General features: G+C 43.6%; 1 protein-coding gene and 1 long non-coding RNA gene across 10 annotated transcripts; one reads left to right on the top strand and one right to left on the bottom strand.

The window, feature by feature from the left end:
* Positions 1–20: 20 nt before the first annotated feature.
* LOC144319087 (transport and Golgi organization protein 1 homolog) lies at positions 21–18019 on the bottom strand. 9 transcript variants are annotated; one of them, XM_077906829.1, is made up of 15 exons: positions 15780–15959; positions 15334–15512; positions 10796–10884; positions 10486–10561; positions 10092–10202; positions 9454–9517; positions 9138–9285; positions 6568–6669; positions 5832–5892; positions 5688–5723; positions 5541–5608; positions 5332–5426; positions 4193–4257; positions 3146–3249; positions 21–196 (listed from the first exon to the last, which is right to left on the bottom strand). In XM_077906829.1, the coding sequence occupies exons 4-15, from the start codon at positions 10516–10518 to the stop codon at positions 46–48; spliced, it is 1038 nt and encodes a 345-aa protein (XP_077762955.1). In that variant the 5' UTR covers positions 10519–10561; positions 10796–10884; positions 15334–15512; positions 15780–15959; the 3' UTR covers positions 21–45. The 9 variants fall into 9 exon arrangements, with proteins under 9 accessions (XP_077762955.1, XP_077762958.1, XP_077762956.1 ...); XM_077906832.1 differs by lacking the exons at positions 15334–15512; positions 15780–15959 and adding an exon at positions 17879–18019; XM_077906830.1 differs by having other exon boundaries at positions 10790–10884; positions 15334–15960.
* LOC144319090 (uncharacterized) lies at positions 16869–19825 on the top strand. Its single transcript, XR_013385002.1, has 3 exons — positions 16869–16996; positions 17473–18175; positions 18333–19825. It is a non-coding gene; the product is annotated as an uncharacterized LOC144319090 (long non-coding RNA).
* Positions 19826–20345: the final 520 nt, after the last annotated feature.

The following is a 20345-nucleotide window of genomic DNA, read 5'->3' as shown; positions in this document are numbered from 1 at the left end:
GGTGAAAGCAGACGCTGACATGGAGAAGGAACCATGAAAGGTTTATTAGGAGGATAACAGGAGTGACAAAGCACAGGGGACAGGATTGGAAGGGGAAACACTCTGACCCTTAGGCAGATCTGACATCTTTTCTAAATATGCTCTCTGCACAGCCAGGTTGTTACTGTTCCAGGAAGTCTTCAAATCTGAAACAATCCTGTAAGGCAAAGAGGTTTGGGGTTATTTCAATGGGATCTTCTGTTTTGCTATATGCATTTTGCCTTTACAGTATATGTGAGGCCTTAAATGAACAATTGAGGGTATGGCTGCCTCTGTGAATCTATATTATAGAAAATAACTTTCATCACAGCTCTGATATAAATCTCTGAATGTACGTATTCTCATGAATACCCTTTACTACCTTCTTGGCTAGGACCTGTAAGTTAATAGAAAAAAAGAGGGTTTTTGCCTTATCTTTGAAATGAGGATTGCCAATCTCTGGGCTGAGGTGTTATACACTTAGTGGTAGTTTCAGGGACTTAATGAACATTTTTTGATGATTATCTGCATGGATCTATTTTCATGTAAACAGTGAGAAGGGAGAGTGGCCAACAGCCCAATTATTTTGCATAATCTTTTTTTTTTTTTTGAGAGAGAGAGAAAGAAAGAGAAAGGGCGGGCAAACTTGTGAGAAAACAGGGAAGGGGTAGAGAGAGAATCCCAAGCAGGTTCCACACTCAGTGCTGAGCCCAATGTGGGGCTTGATCTCAGAACCTTGAGACCATGACCTAAGCAGAAATCAAGAGTCAGATGCTTAGCTGACTGACCCACCCAGGTGCACATTCTTTATGTACCTCAACCCCTATTCCTCTAATGACCTCAGAAACCAATATGGTCTCCATTTTATAGATAACAATGCTGTGGCTCTGAGTAAGCCCCACTGAGAGCTGGTACTAGGGCCAAGACAGAGGCAGAGCCACAGGATATTGTGATGGAAGTTCAGGGAGATGCAAAGCTGCAGACAGGGTGGTGACAGCCGATGCAGAGGTGGGGTGACAGGGCTCAAGCTAGTGTGGCTCCTGGTCAACCCTGAATCCCCCACTAAGGGTGTGACTCAAGCTGAAGGCCAATCAGTCACTCAGCTGATCTAGGTCCAATCCTCACATTTTCTCACTAGGACACACAAATTAGGGCAGATAAGACTCCCAAAAGACCCAATTCAACTTCCCAAATCTCCATGACATTCCTTCAGAAATTCAGGGCAAACAACAGTCTTTATCGATTATAAATTAGCTATGGCAACAATGACATTTCGATACAAATAATAGCATTATCCACTCTGTGTGATGGAACAGACTGGGTTTGTATCTCATGATGACTTCACACTCACTTCTCAAGATGCTGGCTTGCCAGAAAGGGCTGCTCCTCTAGCTGAAGGCGGCCAATCCACACCCCTGAGCACCTCCATTCTTCTTATCCACAACCTCCTATTTCTGTGGGATCCAGGGCACCCTCACTTGTCCTTCAGATATGTTGCTGATGCTTCCATCATGTGTAACACAACAACTCTGATGTTTAATTAATGTGTACCTCCCTTCTATCAGACACCTTAAATTCCTAAAGTTGAGAGTGGGCCTTGTCCCTCCCAGAGTACAGAATATTGTCTCTGTACAATGTGCACACCCCGACCTGCTGTGCCCAACACTCAGTAAAGAGCAGCTCTCCTTCCCCAGAAAGGCACCTGCCAACCATCTCAGTGTGACTAAAAGACAAAGTCTTCACATACTGTATCTCCTGAGCAATTGAAGAAAGTTGCAATGTCTTTAGCAACATTCCCATAATTCCCATAACACGTGAGGCCAGCATGGGTCCTGCTATTCCTTACAGATGATGCACCTGCATCTATATCTGAACAACACCATAGAAAAGTCGGAAGTTTATCCAATTGGAAGTGACTGAGAAACATTCACACAGGCCCTCCATACTTGCCTCCTGTATGTGCCACTGTTTCTCATTCTCACTTCCCTTGTGGGACAAGTGGGTTTCCCACAAGTACCGACTGACTGCCGAGGACAATGGGGAGACCCCTACTCTAATGATTAATGAGGGGACCACAGCTCTGCTTCAAGGGTTTATAACTAATCAAATGACAGATTAAACTCAACATGCTGAACATGAAGTGAGAGATGTGTTTCATCCATTCTAGAACAACAAATGTGGACTCTGGACATGACTATAATGAATGTGTCTGCCATTCAGCAAGAGAGACACTTCCTGCCTGACCCAGTTCCACCGAACTCTTCAGTGTGTGGAAATAGCTAAGTACAACCCATGAATATCCTGAGAAACTCTAGAATGTTACAATGTCCTCAGCCAGATTTCTCCTTGCACTGTGAGGCCCTCAGCACAAACTCTGCCTTTGCTCTGCCAACCTGATAAGAAAGAAGACAATACAGTTTATAAGTCAACTCATATGTTTCATATCGTCTTATCCTGGGTGTAGATTTGGGTGCAGAATAAGGACCCAGAAGCCAATGGGAGGGTGGAGGGAGATGTGTCCCAGGGCCCCAGGAAGGTGATGAAAGGGGACTTGTGGGGTACAATGTCCACATGGGCCTTATACAGCAGGAAGTGATCTTGTATCCACAAGGTTTCTGCAGAACAGAAATTAGTGGTATGTTGCTATGACAGACAGAAGCAGAACATGAAACCCAATGAAACAAGTATCAGCACCTGGACCCTTGTTCACTCTCAGCTTCAGGAGAGCAGAGCACTAGGGCCACAAAACCCTAGACCTCCACCGAATGCCACCACACAGTCCGGAGCAGCTGAAGGATGCCAAAGGAAGGAAGTTAGTGTCACCACACATCACCAACCATCTCTCAGAGGGCGGGACCTCAAGGTGTCTTGTCCTACCAGTTGAACAGTGGCCACAACAAATGACTCATAAAAAGCATGTCACAGACAGGCAGGCAGGCAAGTGTGGCCAGGCCTACTTCACTCTCTTCATTCCTTGAGGCCTCAGAGGCTTATTATGTATATACTCAGTAAGAATGAATACAATGAGAAGCAATGAGAAGCCCAATGTTCAAATATGGAAATACAGCCCCTTAAGGGTCAAAGCGCTATCCACCAGCCCCTGCCTGACCCCGCTCTGTTTCCCTACCTGACAAGGGGTCTTCTATTGCTACAAGGGCTGTCCATGGCAACAGACACCACTGAGGAGATGAGAGTTTCTGGGGTCCAGCAGGAGATGTGGAAAAGTGCTTTCTGAGAGGAACACGACTACAAGTTAGTGGGAACCAGCTCTATGGATCTACGTCACTGTTGATCAGAATGCTCCTTAGCTTAGGTACAGAGCAAGTGCAGAGTCCTTCAGTGCCAAGGACCACCGAGGAGCTGACTCTACATCACTGGATGCAAACAAATGTGTCTGGAGAGTAGGTGTGAAACTCCCATGGTAGGTCAGGGGAGACCCTGTCAGCCAGCACAGCCACCCAAACCACATGACCACCCGTTCACAGGCACACAACAGAAAACATGGGTGAGGGGTTGAGCCTGCATGTCATCACTGGTATCCCTTCTTCACGGCTGCTGGTCCTGTGGATGTTTTCTACTACACCTATGTCACCTGGCAGAGTTCATAATAATCTCACCCAGGGGTCACCTGAAGGAATACTGGGTTGTATCCTTACCCAATGGATGGAATGCACATGAGGTAGCAAACCCACCTTCTCTATACACACTCAAATCTGCCCAAAGCACGTAGCACAGAGTGCCAGGGAGGGCATGGTTTTTCCCATTTTCCACCTGTGGGGATTACCCCAGACATTGCCCCACATTAGTCTCCTAACCCCAAAACTAGCAACCTATCACTTCCACATGAAAGCAAACAGCAAAGAGACAGCCAGATGGCATATCAGGATAGAGTGAGATGTCACCTACCTTGACTTATTTACACACACACACACACACACACACACACACACACACACACGGTATGCATCCTGCGGTCATACATCTCTAAGCATCTGTAGCTTTTGGAGGTACCACCTAAGGTGAGGATCTCTAATGGAGAAGCCTATAGGCTCTTTGGTAAACAGCTTGCATTTTGAAAGGTGAACATGCCTTAGACAGATCACAGGACACAACGAACAGACAAGGCCAAGACATCTTTCAGAAATGGCTACAACTGAAAACCAACAGCATTTACCTTAGCCATCTCTGGGTTCTTTTTAGGGATGGTGCTGCTGTTCTTCTCGGGAACTGGTCTAGATTCTGAAATTGACAAAGAATGGAGGCTTATTGTGGTTTGCGTACCCTCTATGCCTTCCTCCCCCATCTTGCTCTCTTTCTTACACTCAGTCCCTTATCAGAATAGACAGCTTCCCACATGACTCAAGTGACTCCTTTTTTTAATAATAAATTTATTTTTTATTGTGTTCAATTTGCCAACATACAGAATAACACCCCGTGCACAAGTGACTCCTTTGCTAAAGGAGATACCATAACCTGATGTGAGAGAGACACTACAGAGCCCTGGTTCCCATGTTTTCATAATGAATCAACCAACAGAGGACAGCACAGGGTACAACTGGCTGGAAATCAACACTGAAATTCGGTGAGCAAGCCACATCAAAGAAAATCATGTTTTCTTCATAGATTATTAATTGAACTGAGAATAGCCATGGGTGGGTGATATCAATGCACCCTCCAAATGAATGGCATGCATTCTCTTCTCAGGCCACAGGTTGATGGTTCAGTATTTCAGTCTACAGATGAGGCCTAGCATATGTGACTGGCCACTATAGAAATACTTGAGGAATGTACTTAGACAATCATATAGTCATGAGCAAAGAAAAAATAGGTGGATTAAGCAGTAAAGCTATCGTATTCTACTGATAACATTAAAGGAATAAAATTATATGAATTGATGAATGAAGTACTGTAGATTCCAAAATGAAATAAACTCCATAAAGAGTGGATAAATGTCTTTTAAAAATATTCCTTTTTTTCCACAAAAAAAGTTTCATCACTAGGTCAAAGTGGGAAAGAAGCTCAGGACCATCACCCCTCCAGGTACATTTCCTCAGGTTGGGGTGAGGGAGAGGGTGGGAGGGTCTTCAGTCAGGGGAGGGGCAGGAGCTCCAACTGTCATGGGGACAGGTGCCCTGCTCCCTGGGGGCACCTGAGGAAAATATTCTCCTGTTACCCCTTCAGATAACCTGCTGTCCTTAGGTAGCGCTTGTGATTCTCTTCAGGACACACAGCGATCACCCACAGAACCTGGAAGGATGCCATGTGGTTTCATAGCAGCAATTGGGCTGCTGCACTTCACAAAGTGCCCCTTACCTCTCCTTTGAGGGATCTGCATCTCAGGTCTTCCCGGAATCAGTTCCTGCCTCCTGTGTCTCTCAGGCAGCATCTTTCCTTCTAGTATGGCTAGTCTTGAACAGATAAGGATATCTATAAGAATCACAACACCACCACCTCTCCTGACACTAAACAGCACAGCTGTCCTCCCGCAAACACCCGTGACAATGTCCATCAATCTCCCCTACCTGTGTTTCAAGTAGGCATTCTCCCTGCTTTGCTGCGCTATCTCCCGCTCCCAAATCTGAGCCTTGACCTGGGGGAGAAAAACGCTTCCACCTTCAATTGTGCCAGACTGTGCACCAAACAAAAAGGATGAAAAAGCAAACACTTACCCAGTTGTCTTGAGCATTCTTCTCATGAATTGCTATCTGAAAAAGCCAGCACACCAAAAGCCCGTGGTTAGGGACTCGATGAGCCACTGCTGTCTCCTGCAGGAGGTGCCAAGGGTTCAGCACAGTGGGCAGAGCTCAGGTTACCTGGAGTCTGAAGGTCAGTTCTGACTCCTGCAGCTGTTCTTGCATTTCTTGGACTTGTTGCCTGTGAGTTACAATAGCTTTCATCAGATAAAGCCCATTATTGGGTAGGATTTTAAATAACTGGCCCATGTGGCCATCCTCCTCTTATCTGTCCCCTCATCCAATTTATCCTGACACAGGAAAACACTTATCACATGATTATAAATGTACAGTTGGATCAAAGCTATTGTTACATCCTTCCCTTACTCACTTTCCCACACCTGCAGGGTTCAGAGTTGATATAATTTCCTTACCTGTCTTCAATCATTCCCTAATTTATCCTGTGGCAAGTGTCTTTTGTCGTAAAGCTCTTCTCTCCTTTAAGTTCTATCCTTACCATGTTTCCCAGGGTGGCAAAGACCAGGGCCGTCAGATGGCATTACTGTGTTTTGGGTATGATTTAACCTACAACAAACGCTTTCCTAAAATGAGGACAATTTACACCACCCCCAGGGACACTGGTGTGGATGTAGTTTCCACAGCATCAGGCCAGTGCTGGGGATCAGGATATGTTTAGTAACATAATTGTATTGTTCTTTCTAAAACTTCTGTTTTTACGTCTGTTATTCTCTCTGGATATGTCTTCTGAATTTTTGTTTCTATTACTTGTTAATTGAGTCTAAACATTGTACAGAGGTTTAAAACAAAATGGGAACAGAGTCTTCAGGTGGCCCTAGTATTTAATACCTGAACTCACTTGTATCTGTCTATTTCTTCTGTGGCTACTTTAAAAAATTCTTCTTTAGTTGAGAATTGATTCTTCTTTGCCACCAGTTCATAGTGTGTCTTTTCCAGTTTCCTAAGATGGGAAAGGTATTTACATAGTCCAGTAGCCAAGACCCACAAGTTCTGCAGTTTTTCCTCCCAGCACTCTTGATGGCCTAGATTTGAATGTCCCTTCTTCCCTCCCCCATAAAGACACAGACTGACAGCACAATCAGAAATGAATTGAAAGCCCCATTTAGGGTTAAAGAAAACCAAACTCTGGCTGCTGCCAAGTCCCCTGCAATCAGAGCTGTCTTTATATTCTCTATTTCAATTCATTCATCATCAAGTCTTCAAATAAAATTACACTTTGTGCCCTCTCAGAGTTGGTCTTTTGTTTGAGACGGTAAAGGCTCATTTCAATTCAAAGTGAAAAGCCATGTCTGACCAACTATACCCTTTAGGATAAAGCAGGGGATCATCATTAGTCCTATACCTCCTTGGGGAGCCCTGATTCTCAGGCCAAGGATGTGCCTGGACAATCAGCCCAAAAGAAAGCCTTCCAGAATATGGCTTCATTAGTATTGAAGCTCACTCCCAGTCATCTATAGGGTTTAGAAGTACAACATCTGCCTCCTCTTTGAACATCCCAGTGGAGGAAAAAGCCTATCTTAGTGCTGGCAATATGTACTGAAGTATAAAATTATGTGAACTGTCACATGGTCAGGGTGTTAACTCCAGGAAACAGATTTCAGGTAGAAAACTATCAACCACATGGAGTCAACCTACTTTCAGAAGACTGAGTTCATTGATAGTGAAGGTAGCAAAGGGCAATGCTTAGAAAGGCTGATTGGCTGTGTTGTGCTCATATTCTAACACTTGATTGACTCAAGAATCACATGCAAAAAGTCTCTTAGAAACTGAGACTAAAGCTCTAGACACAGAAAGACACTTGAATTTGTGTCTGGTCTCTCAGGCAATCATGCAGCAAATGTTTTCTGGAAGGGCTGTATTGTAACGGCTCAGTTGTAAGGTGTTGAAGAGAGAAAGGTGGTCAAAGCACTGTCTCCCCCCCCCAAAAAAAAAGAATATTGTGATAGCATATGTACTGAAGTATAAGATTATGTGAGCTGTCATATAGTCAGGGTGTTAATTCCTGGAAACAGATTTCAGGTGGAAAAGTATCAACTGCATGGAGTCAACCTACTTTCAGTAGACTGAGTTCATTAATAGTGAAGGTAGCAAAGGGCATTGCCTAGAAAGCCTGGTTGGCTTGTTGCTCTCACATTCTTTCGTTCATTGTGTTGATTTTTAAAGAGTTTCAACCTAACACTTGATTGACTCAAGAATCACATGCAAAAAGACTCTTAGAAACTCAGACAAAAGCTCTACACAGAAAAATACAAATGCATTTGCGTCTCTCAAGCAATCCTTCAGCCAAAGTTTTATGGGGGGGCTGTATTGTAGTGGCTCAGTTGTAAGGTGCTGAAGAAAGAAGGTGGTCAAGGCACTGTACCTTCCTCTCAAAAAACTTACCAATGAACAAAAATAAGATGCCAGTGAGTCAGAGCAGCCGCCACCCCAGATGTGTGAAGGAATAACACAAAGCTGAGTCTCCAGTGAAGAGAAGGAATAGTTTTATTTTTCAACAATCATGAGGGACTCTAAGGTCTTGATATCCTTGAGAAAAAAAGGAAACTGGAGGAGAATGGATAAAAGAGGAACCAGACAAGAGAGGACGTTCAGGAGTGAACGCACCAAATTTCTAACTAGCACATGAAGAAACAGGAGAACAAGATGGAGAAGAAGGCAGCCTAAAAGAAAGCCAGCCTGGCAGGTGGAACCAATCTCTCCAGGACTCATCAGTAAATTCTGGGAACAGGCAAGTGAACTGCAAAGAAGCTGAACAACTTTATGGGCACAGGCTTAGGAGGAAACAAGTTAAGTTCAGGGTCAGCCAACAAAGGTAAGCCCTGGTGAAACTGCAGGCTTGGTTGGGACCTAGGAGTGTGACACCTACAAAATCAGGTGGACGGGAATACCCCAGCCTTCTTAGGGATTGAGCCTGCAATGAATGATCTCTACCGTACACTGGATGAAGCAATCCAGTACTGCCGGTGTCCCAACCTACTTTCCGGAAAGAAACCTCCGCTGTTTCTGCAGAGAATTCCATTTTTTTCCAACAGATTCTTGAACCAAGTCTCATACTGAACAAGAAAAATGACTTAATTCACAGTTGATAAGAACTTGTAATGAGACTGAAACCTAAAGGGCAATGTAGACAGACCCAGAGGGGATCCAGGTATCAAAGGGATTAATGCTGATATTTTCCCTCTTCTATCCCAAACAACGTGTGACAAGCAGTTTGAAGAGAAAGGAGAGAAAGGAAAATGCGGGTTCCAGAAATCAAGGTAGGAAGGGCAGACAATTCTACTTAGCAGTAGAATTTGATTTGGCAAAAATACTCTAGATCCTATTCTAAAAGAAAGACAGTTTTCTATATTGGCCACCACACAAATTCATACAACAGTATTTGTGACAATTAGCATAGGAATATCTTACTCTGCTGCAGCCATTCTTTTTTGTTCATAGAATTCAACCATTTCAACCAAGGTATCTACTTTCTTCTTCAGCTGTTTCAATTCTGCTTCCTTCATTGTTTTCACAGAACTCAATGCATTGCACTTGTCTTCCAGGACCTTTTTACTTTCTGTAAATAATGGTATTCTTCTCTGTGTGTGCACATGACCTGAGAACTTGCTTGTGATGGGGAAGAAGAATTCTGGGCAAGGACCTTGAGGGCAGGAAAGTATTCTTTCCCTTCCTAATGCACACTCATTGCCACCACATGGGGATTTCTTCCCACAAAACAACATACCTTCCAGATCACATTTCTTGGACCTCAAAACTCTCAGTTCTGGATCCTCGAATACATCTTGCAACTTTAAGACAGATATAAGAAAAGACATTCAAGCAATCATGATCACAGAACAATATGAGTGCATCTAATAGAAACAGGATCATGCAGTGCAACAAAGTCCTTGAAGCATAAATAGAATATGGAGAAAGTAAGGAAGGTGGAAAATAGTGTAAATCAAAGGACTCACAAATGACTTCCTTAACGGGTGTGTGTCTTCCCCTATTCACTGTGAAAATTCTCTCTTCAGCATTAAGAGAGGAAGCGACCATACAATTGGGCTAGCTGTCGCCCTCATTGCTCAAATATCTTGTGGGATTTTCTACGTATCTCAGAGGGCAGGGCTGAATATGATAATTACCTAGCTGTGAAAATAAACCATACTTCCTAGTCCTTGAAATAGCAAAACTCATCATTGTGGTCTTAAGGGAAATTCCAGCTCACTGTTCAGAGGGAATTTCAGTACCCAGATATCCACTCTCAACCATGATAAACAGCAAGTGAATATACTGCACTCACCTCACCCAATGAACAAAAAGCTTCCTAAGCCACATTATGATAAGACTCAATAGCTGACTATTAGACTAACAGACTCTTACCTTGTCCTGATTCTTGACATTCTTCTTTTTCTCAGATTGCATGTTAGTATGTGCACACTGATGGGTGTCATTTAAATTTTCACTAAGCTGTTCAACTGTTTTGATGTTCTCCTTCAACAAAACATATTGAATCAGTAATAATAATTCATTACTTGGGGCACCTGGGTGGCACAGTTGTTGAGAGTCTGACTCATTGTTTTGGCTCAAATCCTGATCTCAGGCGCCTGCACACTCAGCCTGGAGTCTGCTTGGGATTCTCTCTCTCTTCTCCCTCTGTCCTCCTCCACTGTTTCTCTCTCATATAAACAAATCTTTAAAATAATATTAGTAATAATAATTTATTACTTTTATTTCTGTTGTTAGAACACAATTCAGGCAAAGAAGGGATTCTTACCTTTAATTTAGGATCTTCATCAGAGAGAAACATATTTCCTCTCAGTTTCTGGAAGATGTTTCTTTGTTTCCCTGATCTGTAAAACATATGAAAAAGGAATCAGAATTCAAAAATAGGTTTGTCTAGCACTATATATTATCTTCAAATGTATGACTCCTTCCACAAATAAAGAGGCAGTGTTCTATATTTTTGAAGCTTATCTTGAATTGGGACTGTTTTTGGATCACCTGAAATAGGTCAATAGGGCAAATATCAGAGGTGGAAGTAACTGAAATGAAATCACAAAAAATATCTGAAAAAATACCTATACCTTCTTTTCCCAAATGGATATTCCTTCAGCAAGTTTCCTGTTTTCTTTCTTAAACCAAATGATCTTCTCAGTTATTTGCTGTAAATTAACTAAATGGAGAGAAAACAATTTTTAAGATTATTAGGAAAACCAGTGTGAGTAATTCTAGTGTATTAGCAGCAGCGATACATTATCTGACACTTGGGTGTAACTAACTTTTTAGCATTCCCATTGTGGCTGAAGAAAGCAAGTTTTTATGGCATTTGAAACTTAAGAAGACCTTATTTCAGTGAGGTTACTACTTAAAATATTTTTTTTAAATGAAGAAATACAAAAAAAAGGCCTTCTAATTTTTCTCCCATCTGTAAACCCATTCTTGGAAAATTTAATCACTGTGAATCCTTATGTCATCACCAGAGATGTAAGAGAAAAATCAAGTATCCTACCAACTTACATTTCTCTCCTCCAATGATTAAGGTACATAAATAGGTTTCTGGAAACAACCCAAAATGAACAAAATCATCCTTGACTCCTGCTTTGTGTCACATCCACTTTCAGGTGCTACTTGGAATTCCACACAAGGATCAAATGCAAAAAACAGAGGTCACCTTGTTAACCATGTGAAACATCCCCAGTCATGGACAAGCTTGGTATATCTGACAGCTGTCTGGATGCTTATATCAGTGGCTGATGTTTAACTAGATTATATACAATGGGGCCAATAACACTAGGCTCTCAGAGACCATGGCCACGTACAGATGGAGGTGGGAAATGCAAGACAAGTTAGTTTGTGCAAGAGCTCAGAGACGAGGGAGGGAGGGAAAACTGAGCTGATCTAGGAGATGCAGCCCAGGGATGGGAATAATTCAGTAAAGTCTACTGAGGAATTTCCTCCATTGAAGACTCAAAAGAGATAGAATAGAGTCTGTTTTGACTGGAGGTATTCATATGGGATGATTCTGCCTCAATACAAGGGTTGTTCCTGACTACTGGGACTTTCCAGAGCCTTCTCTAAGAATCTAGTGGATGCCAATTTATAGAAGTCTACTGATTTCTTTTTTTTTAATTTATTTTTTATTGGTGTTCAATTTACCAACATACAGAATAACCCCCAGTGCCCGTCACCCATTCACTCCCACCCCCGCCCTCCCCCCTTTCTACCACCCCTAGTTCGTTTCCCAGAGTTAGCAGTCTTTATGTTCTGCCTCCCTTTCTGATATTTCCCACACATTTCTTCTCCCTTCCCTTATATTCCCTTTCACTATTATTTATATTCCCCACATGAATGAGAACATATAATGTTTGTCCTTCTCCGACTGACTTACTTTACTCAGCATAATACCCTCCAGTTCCATCCACGTTGAAGCAAATGGTGGGTATTTGTCATTTCTAATAGCTGAGTAATATGCCATTGTATACATAAACCACATCTTCTTTATCCATTCATCTTTCGATGGACACCGAGGCTCCTTCCACAGTTTGGCTATTGTGGCCATTGCCGCTATAAACATCGGGGTGCAGGTGTCCTGGAGTTTCATTGCATCTGTATCTTTGGGGTAAATCCCCAACAGTGCAATTGCTGGGTCGTAGGCAGGTCTATTTTTAACTCTTTGAGGAACCTCCACACAGTTTTCCAGAGTGGCTGCACCAGTTTACATTCCCACCAACAGTGTAAGAGGGTTCCCTTTTCTCCGCATCCTCTCCAACATTTGTGGTTTCCTGCCTTGTTAATTTTCCCCATTCTCACTGGTGTGAGGTGGTATCTCATTGTGGTTTGGATTTGTATTTCCCTGATGGCAAGTGATGCGGAGCATTTTCTCATGTGCATGTTGGCCATGTCTATGTCTTCCTCTGTGAGATTTCTGTTCATGTCTTTTGCCCATTTCATGATTGGATTGTTTGTTTCTTTGGTGTTGAGTTTAATAAGTTCTTTATAGATCTTGGAAACTAGCCCTTTATCTGATATGTCATTAGCAAATATCTTCTCCCATTCTGTAGGTTGTCTTTGAGTTTTGTTGACTGTATCCTTTGCTGTGCAAAAGCTTCTTATCTTGAAGAAGTCCCAATAGTTCACTTTTGCTTTTGTTTCTTTTGCCTTCGTGGATGTATCTTGCAAGAAGTTACTGTGGCCGAGTTCAAAAAGGGTGTTGCCTGTGTTCTTCTCTAGGATTTTGATGGAATCTTATCTCACATTTAGATCTTTCATCCATTTTGAGTTTATCTTTGTGTATGGTGAAAGGGAGTGGTCTAGTTTCATTCTTCTGCATGTGGATGTCCAATTTTCCAGCACCATTTATTGAAGAGACTGTCTTTCTTCCAATGTATAGTCTTTCCTCCTTTATCGAATATTAGTTGACCATAAAGTTCAGGGTCCACTTCTGGGTTCTCTATTCTGTTCCATTGATCTATGTGTCTGTTTTTGTGCCAGTACCACACTGTCTTGATGACCACAGCTTTGTACTGGGAGCCTTTCCCCTAAGATCAGGAACAAGACAGGGATGTCCACTCTCACCACTGCTATTCAACATAGTACTGGAAGTCCTAACCTCAGCAATCAGACAACAAAAAGACATTAAAGGCATTCAAATTGGCAAAGAAGAAGTCAAACTCTCCCTCTTCGCCGATGACATGATACTCTACATAGAAAACCCAAAAGGCTCCACCCCAAGATTGCTAGAACTCATACAGCAAATCGGTAGCATAGCAGGATACAAAATCAATGCCCAGAAATCAGTGGCATTTCTATACACTAACAATGAGACTGAAGAAAGAGAAATTAAGGAGTCAATCCCATTTACAATTGCACCCAAAAGCATAAGATACCTAGGAATAAACCTAACCAAAGATGTAAAGGATCTATACCCTCAAAACTATAGAACACTTCTGAAAGAAATTGAGGAAGACACAAAGAGATGGAAAAATATTCCATGCTCATGGATTGGCAGAATTAATATTGTGAAAATGTCAATGTTACCCAGGGCAATTTACACGTTTAATGCAATCCCTATCAAAATACCATGGACTTTCTTCAGAGAGTTAGAACAAATTATTTTAAGATTTGTGTGGAATCAGAAAAGACCCCGAATAGCCAGGGGAATTATAAAAAAGAAAACCATATCTGGGGTCATCACAATGCCAGATTTCAGTCTACTGATTTCTATGGGTGTTCCCTGTCTGTCTCTTTCTCTCTCTCCTGGAGGGTACCAGTTTTGCTTTTTAATGACAGAGTGACATATTCACACTGGGAACCAGATATTTCTTCATATTCGGATACTCCTAAGAACAGTCAGGTCCTTTTTGCTTGGGTAAATCAACACTCTGCACACACTTGGCCAAAGAAAAGACAATGCCTCATTCATTTCCTGATCACATAATTCCTACTGATTTTCCTATGACAAGTGTCACAGCAGGATGTGGCCACTTAGTGTCTGCTGGGCTTTCTAGGGCTCCCCATGATCCAGGTGGGACACAGAGTTCCTGGGGGGCAGCCTCCAAGAACAGAAGGAAAGGGCTGAATGCAGAGTTATGAGAAGTCAACCACCCAGGAAGCATAGAGCACAAAGGACATTTCACTTTTTTTTTTTTTAAAGATTTTATTTATTTATTCATGATAGTCACAGAGAGAGAGAGAGAGGCTCAGAGACACAGGCAGAGGGAGAAGCAGGCTCCGTGCACCGGGAGCCCGACATGGGATTCGATCCCGGGTCTCCAGGATCGCGCCCTGGGCCAAAGGCAGGCGCCAAACCGCTGCGCCACCCAGGGATCCCGACATTTCACTTTTTAACTCGAGTACCTACACTGATGCTTAAGTTATCACTGTTCCCCAGGCTGCCAAAGTTCACAAATATGAGCAATGTGCTGATGGGAATGCAAACTACATATAAGATGGACCCTAAACTTACAAGACTTGAAGGAGGATCTTGACTGGGCTTCCAGGAGTCAGTCTAATATCTATAGCTCCTATAAATTAGAGTTCTTGAAATTTTTTAAAGACAATTTTAATGAAATATAATTTACATACCAGACAAGCTCCCTATTTAAGACATAATGGTCAGTGGCTTTTGTATCTTGGCAAATCCTTCCCTCTTGACACAATAAACCTAGTATTTTCAGGTTTGCATTATGCCAACACGGCTCTTTTTGGGCCAAGCAGCACAGACAGGACCCAGAACTTGATGTGGACAGCTGTGGCCACAACCCCTTCAGGCTGACCAGAAAACCTGCCCTTCAATATCTTCAGGAAGAACTAAAGTTCTCCTTAAGTTCCCATCAAGGAGACTGAAAAAGCTGTTATTTAATCAGTGTGAAAGAACCCAGCAGGATGGAAGACATCACCAGCAGCTTCTGGGCAGTTAAGTCTTGGTTTGGATCAAGTCATGATCCCATGGTTCTGAGATTGATCCCCTCTTTGGGTTCTCTGCACATCATGTTTGGGATTCTCTATCTCCTTCCCCCTCTACCCTTCCCCTAGCACCTGTGCCCCGCCCTCCCTCAAATATATAAATCTTAAAAAAAAAAAAAAAAAAGGAAGACACTACTGATGTGCCATGTTTACTCACATTTGGGTTTGGGCAACCAGGACACAGGAATAAGAGGAGCCAGAGGGCAGCCCCGCGGCGCAGCGGTTTAGCACCGCCTGCAGCCCGGGGTGTGATCCTGGAGACCTGGGATCAAGTCCCACGTCGGGCTTCCTGCATGGAGCCTGCTTCTTCCTCTGCCTGTGTCTCTGCCCCTCTCTCTCTGAATAAATAAATATTAAAAAAAAAAAAGAAGAGGAACCAGAAAGCAGACTCTACACCTCCATATCCTGGTTCTTTCAAGGGGCACTGGGGCACGGGGGAGGAGGTGGAGATAGGCAGGAGCAGGTGGGGGTGGGATGAGTGCGGAGGAGTGGGAAAGGGGACAAGTTGGTAATTAGGGATGGGAGAGGATGCGAACAAAGGATAGGACTGGGGAAGGTGTTTGTTACAAGAAAGGATGGGACAGTGCCCATCAGATTAAATACTTGAGGGGAGGGAGGAGGTTTCAGAAAGGGTAGTAGATCAGCAGGTTAGGAAATCATTAGGTCAGCAGGACACAGTAGCAAGTTAAGTGAACTCTCAGGAATTGGAGTGGAGAAGGATCCATCTTCCTCCAAGCCTTCCCCTGGTTGAACATTTCCTTAGCAACCCAGAGCCTTTATACTCTCAACCAATCAGCTGCCTTTGCCCTTGGTAGATCAGCATGGAAACCCCTTGTGACCTCATTTTTTAAAAAGCCCCTTTCTACCTGGTGCCCCACCACACACCATCTCAATGACAGGTCCCTCTGCAACCTTGGCAGACCATCCAGCTTCTACTCCCTCCCAACCCAGGTCCTTGTTTCCTCTTCTGGGTGCTCTCTCCTTCCTTTCTCAACTCCGTCCCATGGCCATTGGCTGAACAACATATAAAGAAAAGGAGGACAGAACTGAAGCAACAATCGAATACACAAGCAGAGTGGGAGGTTTCAACCCTCTCTCAGCACCTTAAAGCAGACAAAACACCCATAAATGGTATATCTTGGTATTGAACCATCTGAATCCCACAGCTATATATCTGTGTGTTACATATCTGTCCACATCCACATAACACTGTGCAGGACACATTAACTGTAGGCACATAGGATACACTTACTAAAATTTATTTTGGCCCTAAGGGAAATTTCAATATATTTCAGTGACATGAAATCACACAGAGCTTGTTTTGGTAATATAATGTGCTAGAGATCACTGAGAAAAAGCTAACTAGAAATTCCCATATGTTTAGAAATTGAGAGTTATCTCCATAAGTAAAATATGGGTAAAGAAATCTCAAAGAAAAAGAGCTATAATGGAACTAAAGGCTAAGAGCATTGATAAGATTGAAATAAAAAATGTCTGCTGGGCTGGAATATCCTGGAATACTGGTGTGAGAAGACTGTATGGTCTCAAAATCATCCCTAACCAACGAAGACATTTTACTACTTCAAACAGTGGTAACTCTGTCACAGGTCTATGTGACCCTCCTGCCCATTAGCTTGGGCTTTACTTTGTGAACCTCACAGGGGAAATAATCCAAGCTCACTCTCAGGGGATCTCCTGGGACCTCCAGGAATAAGAGCATTTGAAGAGAGAAAGCTCATCATCTTCTCTCCTCAGGGATCCAGGGACGATATCCAGAGAATTGGCAGCGCCAGGTGCGCTGGGCCAGGAGAGCGAAGCAGGTGGGCAGGGGCCAGGGACCCTGGTAATGAGACAACCCCCCTATGATCATCTCTCCTAAACTGTTTCTCTATAAGACTAACAATGTTTCCCCAACACATTCAGCCCCAAGGCAGCTGAAAATCAGTGCTCCACATACCACCACTTCATTATTATGTAGATTTCTTATAAACAGGAACCATTTTTAATTTATTTTTTTTATTGGTGTTCAATTTACTAACATACAGAATAACACCCAGTGCCCGTCACCCATTCACTCCCACCCCTCGCCCTCCTCCCCTTCTACCACCCCTAGTTCGTTTTCCAGAGTTAGCAGTCTTTACGTTCTGTCTCCCTTTCTGATATTTCCCACACATTTCTAGCACTGCTGAAATAGGGGATAATGTCTTTAACATAAATATATATAAAAAAACATAAAAAGTGAACTAAAACAAAAAAACTAAGTTAACAAAATTGAACAGTGTTCAATTCTGTCTAGATGCTGCTGCCTGCCTCAAGAGTCCCAGAGTGTGGCTGTCCTGGTTAAGGAAGGAGACACCAGCTACAGAAGGGGTGAAGTCAGACTAGCCCAAAAGTGAATGGGAGAGAGGCCCAGTCTATAAGGGAGACTAGGGAAGTCCAGGAAGGGTGGCCAGGGTCACCCTGATTATAACTGGAGCAGGGGCAGGGAAAGAAATAGCAGCGAACAGAGTTTGGGGCCCCCGAACAGGTGAGATCACTCAAGGGTGAGAAGTGTCCCCAAAGCTAGTGTCAGCCTCCCAACTAGGCAACCCTTCATGGCCCTGGAGACAGGACCAGGAGCCTAGAGTTTGAGATCCAGCTGTGCTGCTTACAGCTGTGTGACCCTGGGCTGGTTTCCTTCTGTAAAATGGGAGTGTCCATACCTGTGTCATAGGCAACTGTGCTAAAGACAAGAGGAAGCCACATGCTGAGCGCCTATGGACAATAGCATCATCATCTTCATGGGGCAAGTGTCTTCCTAGATCCAGTGCCTTAAAAGTGTCACAGCTGTTAATGACAACACTGGTGCCAAGCCAGGTCACTCCTGTGTCAGGCCTGTGTTAAGCCTTGCCCTTTGTAGAAATCATCTCTTAGGCTCCAGATGGCAGGAGGAGGTCATAAGGTGTGGGGAGGGCTCTGGGCCCCTGTCAAGGCTGAGGCATTCCTGGGCCCTGGGAAGGGTGAGTGAGTGAGGACCCCTAGGGAGTACTGGGGAATGGAGCTCCTGGGCTCCTTGGAAGGAAGGGGGATTGGGCATCCCTGGAAAGGGATGGAGAAGTCTTGCAGGATTCCTGGGTCCCCAAAGGGCAGATCCTTCCCACACCTATGCTGGTGCAGGCTGGGACCTGGAAGCAGCAGCAGCAGTAGCAGCAGCAACAGCAGCATTCAGAGGCAGCAGAGGCAGCAGATCCGTGGGGCGGTGGATGGAGCAGTAAAGAATGCTCTGGCAGGCAAGTGGTATCACCAGGCTGGGCTGCCCTTGGCCCCTTTCCTCTTCCCCAGCCACCTCACTAGCTCTGGCCCTGACCTCACCCTCCAGCAGGGCATGAGCAAGCCAGGCAGAGGTGGACCCCTGGGGCCAAGGAAGGGTCCCTCCCCAGACCTCTGTGTCCTGTTGGTTGAATGGGCCCCTGGAATCAGGAGACAGACTCTGGACCCAGAGTCCTATCTGATGGGGCTCAGGGAGAATCATGGAGGGACAGCACGTAGCACCAGTTCATTCAAAGAATAAAAGCACAACACAAGGTCCCCTTGGATGCTGATGTCAGTTTATTACCCCAGCCACATTCTGAGCACTCCTCAGGGACATGGAAGCAGGAGTGTAGCTGACATCAATTTGAAAGAACAAAGATGCTGGAACGTGGGCACTCCTGATGCTCTTACAAATCAATGCCCAACACTGCCCTCCTCACCGTTCTCAGAGTGGGGAAATTGAGGCAATCAGGGATTTGGCTAAGATGACACAGTGGTTCCTGAGGGTTTTGCTGATTACATCTGACCATATCCCTTTTTTCTGAAGTTCACTTCTTTTAATCTTTCAGTGATGGTTTTGGGCAGCTCTGGGACAAATTCCACCTGGTGAGGATAAAGCAAACCCTTCCTGACTTAGTCCTACTGTCATTTCCTACCGATGCCCCATGCCCCTCCTCTGCCCCTGTTCCATGGACGGGCTGGAACCATGTGGTAGCCTCAGTAGGCTCCACCAAGCATGTCAGGGTGTCCTCTGACAAGAGAAGTTGGATGCAGCCCTGTGATGCGCTCTGACCGGTGAAATGTGAGTGCGAGTGAGGTGTGCCACCTGGAACAGAACAATGGAGTCTGGCCACCTCCTTTGGCCATCTCTCCCGGCTCCTGGAAGCTACCTATGGTGGGTTCTCTTTTATCCTGGTCCCAGGAAGACCATGTAGACATGTGGCAGGACAAGAAAGATACCTCCCTTATTAGAAGCTCCTAGGACATGGGACTACTGGTTACTCACTGTAACATCCAGTCCATCCTAACTGGTATGCATCCTCTGTTCTGCTCTCTATGAAGCAGCACAGCTTAACATTCGAGCGTGAACTCTGTTGTCAGATACACATGGGTTTGAGTTCTAGCCCTGCCCTTTGATTCGCTCCAACCTCAGGCAATTTGGTTTGAGTCTTTGAGCCTCCATTTCCACTCTGTAAAGTAGATGGTTGTACGATCTCAGGTTGGGAGGGGATTAAATGAAATAACAATACATGGAGATCTTTGAGTCCAGAGCTTGGAACACACACTAAATGTTCAATAAATATTCGCTGTATACATTTATGTCTCGATTATAAACTTCATAAAACACAGCAATATAGTATTACCAAAGAAGGACATGTTAACTTTTTTTTACAGGTATCCTGTCAAATGTCTTTTTCAGCACATTAAATAATATTATATATATTTATTCACAGTCTGCTTTGTCTCTTAATAAGATATTTTTGTGATGTTTTATGTTACAACTAAAAGATCTGCATCATCTTTTTAAATCATAGGACAGCATTAAATACCATGAATAATTTAATCATTTCTCTATTGTAGAACATTTTCATAGGTCACACGTGGCATTGAAAACAAATGAGGTAGAATAATAACTATCAGAAAGTATTTTATGCTAGAATAAGTATTATTTTGTTAGCTTTTGTTTTTTTATGTATCAACATACGTATTGGGTTGCAATTTAGAATATATTTCTTAATACAAATAGTGTTTTTATTTATTTTTTTAAGCTTTATTTAATCATCCATGAGAGACACAGAGAGAGAGGCAGAGACACAGGCAGAAGGAGAAGAAACCTTCCTGCAGGGAGGCCGATGCAGGACTTGATCCTGGAACCCA

The sequence above is a fragment of the Canis aureus genome, chromosome 8, assembly GCF_053574225.1.
Source record: "Canis aureus isolate CA01 chromosome 8, VMU_Caureus_v.1.0, whole genome shotgun sequence".
Taxonomy (NCBI): domain Eukaryota; kingdom Metazoa; phylum Chordata; class Mammalia; order Carnivora; family Canidae; genus Canis; species Canis aureus.
This window is presented reverse-complemented; position numbering and strand designations above follow the sequence as displayed.

What these genes read in the sequence shown, in the direction of transcription:
- LOC144319087 (XM_077906832.1), bottom strand. Translation starts at nt 10,518, where the DNA reads ATGTTTCTCTCTGATGAAGATCCTAAATTAAAG. An exon ending in AAAAGAATGGCTGCAGCAGA is followed by an intron (nt 6,670 to 9,137) that starts GTAAGATATTCC and finishes TTCCCATCTTAG; the next exon opens with GAAACTGGAAAAGACACACT. An exon ending in AGAATGCTCAAGACAACTGG is followed by an intron (nt 5,609 to 5,687) that starts GTAAGTGTTTGC and finishes TTTCTCCCCCAG; the next exon opens with GTCAAGGCTCAGATTTGGGA.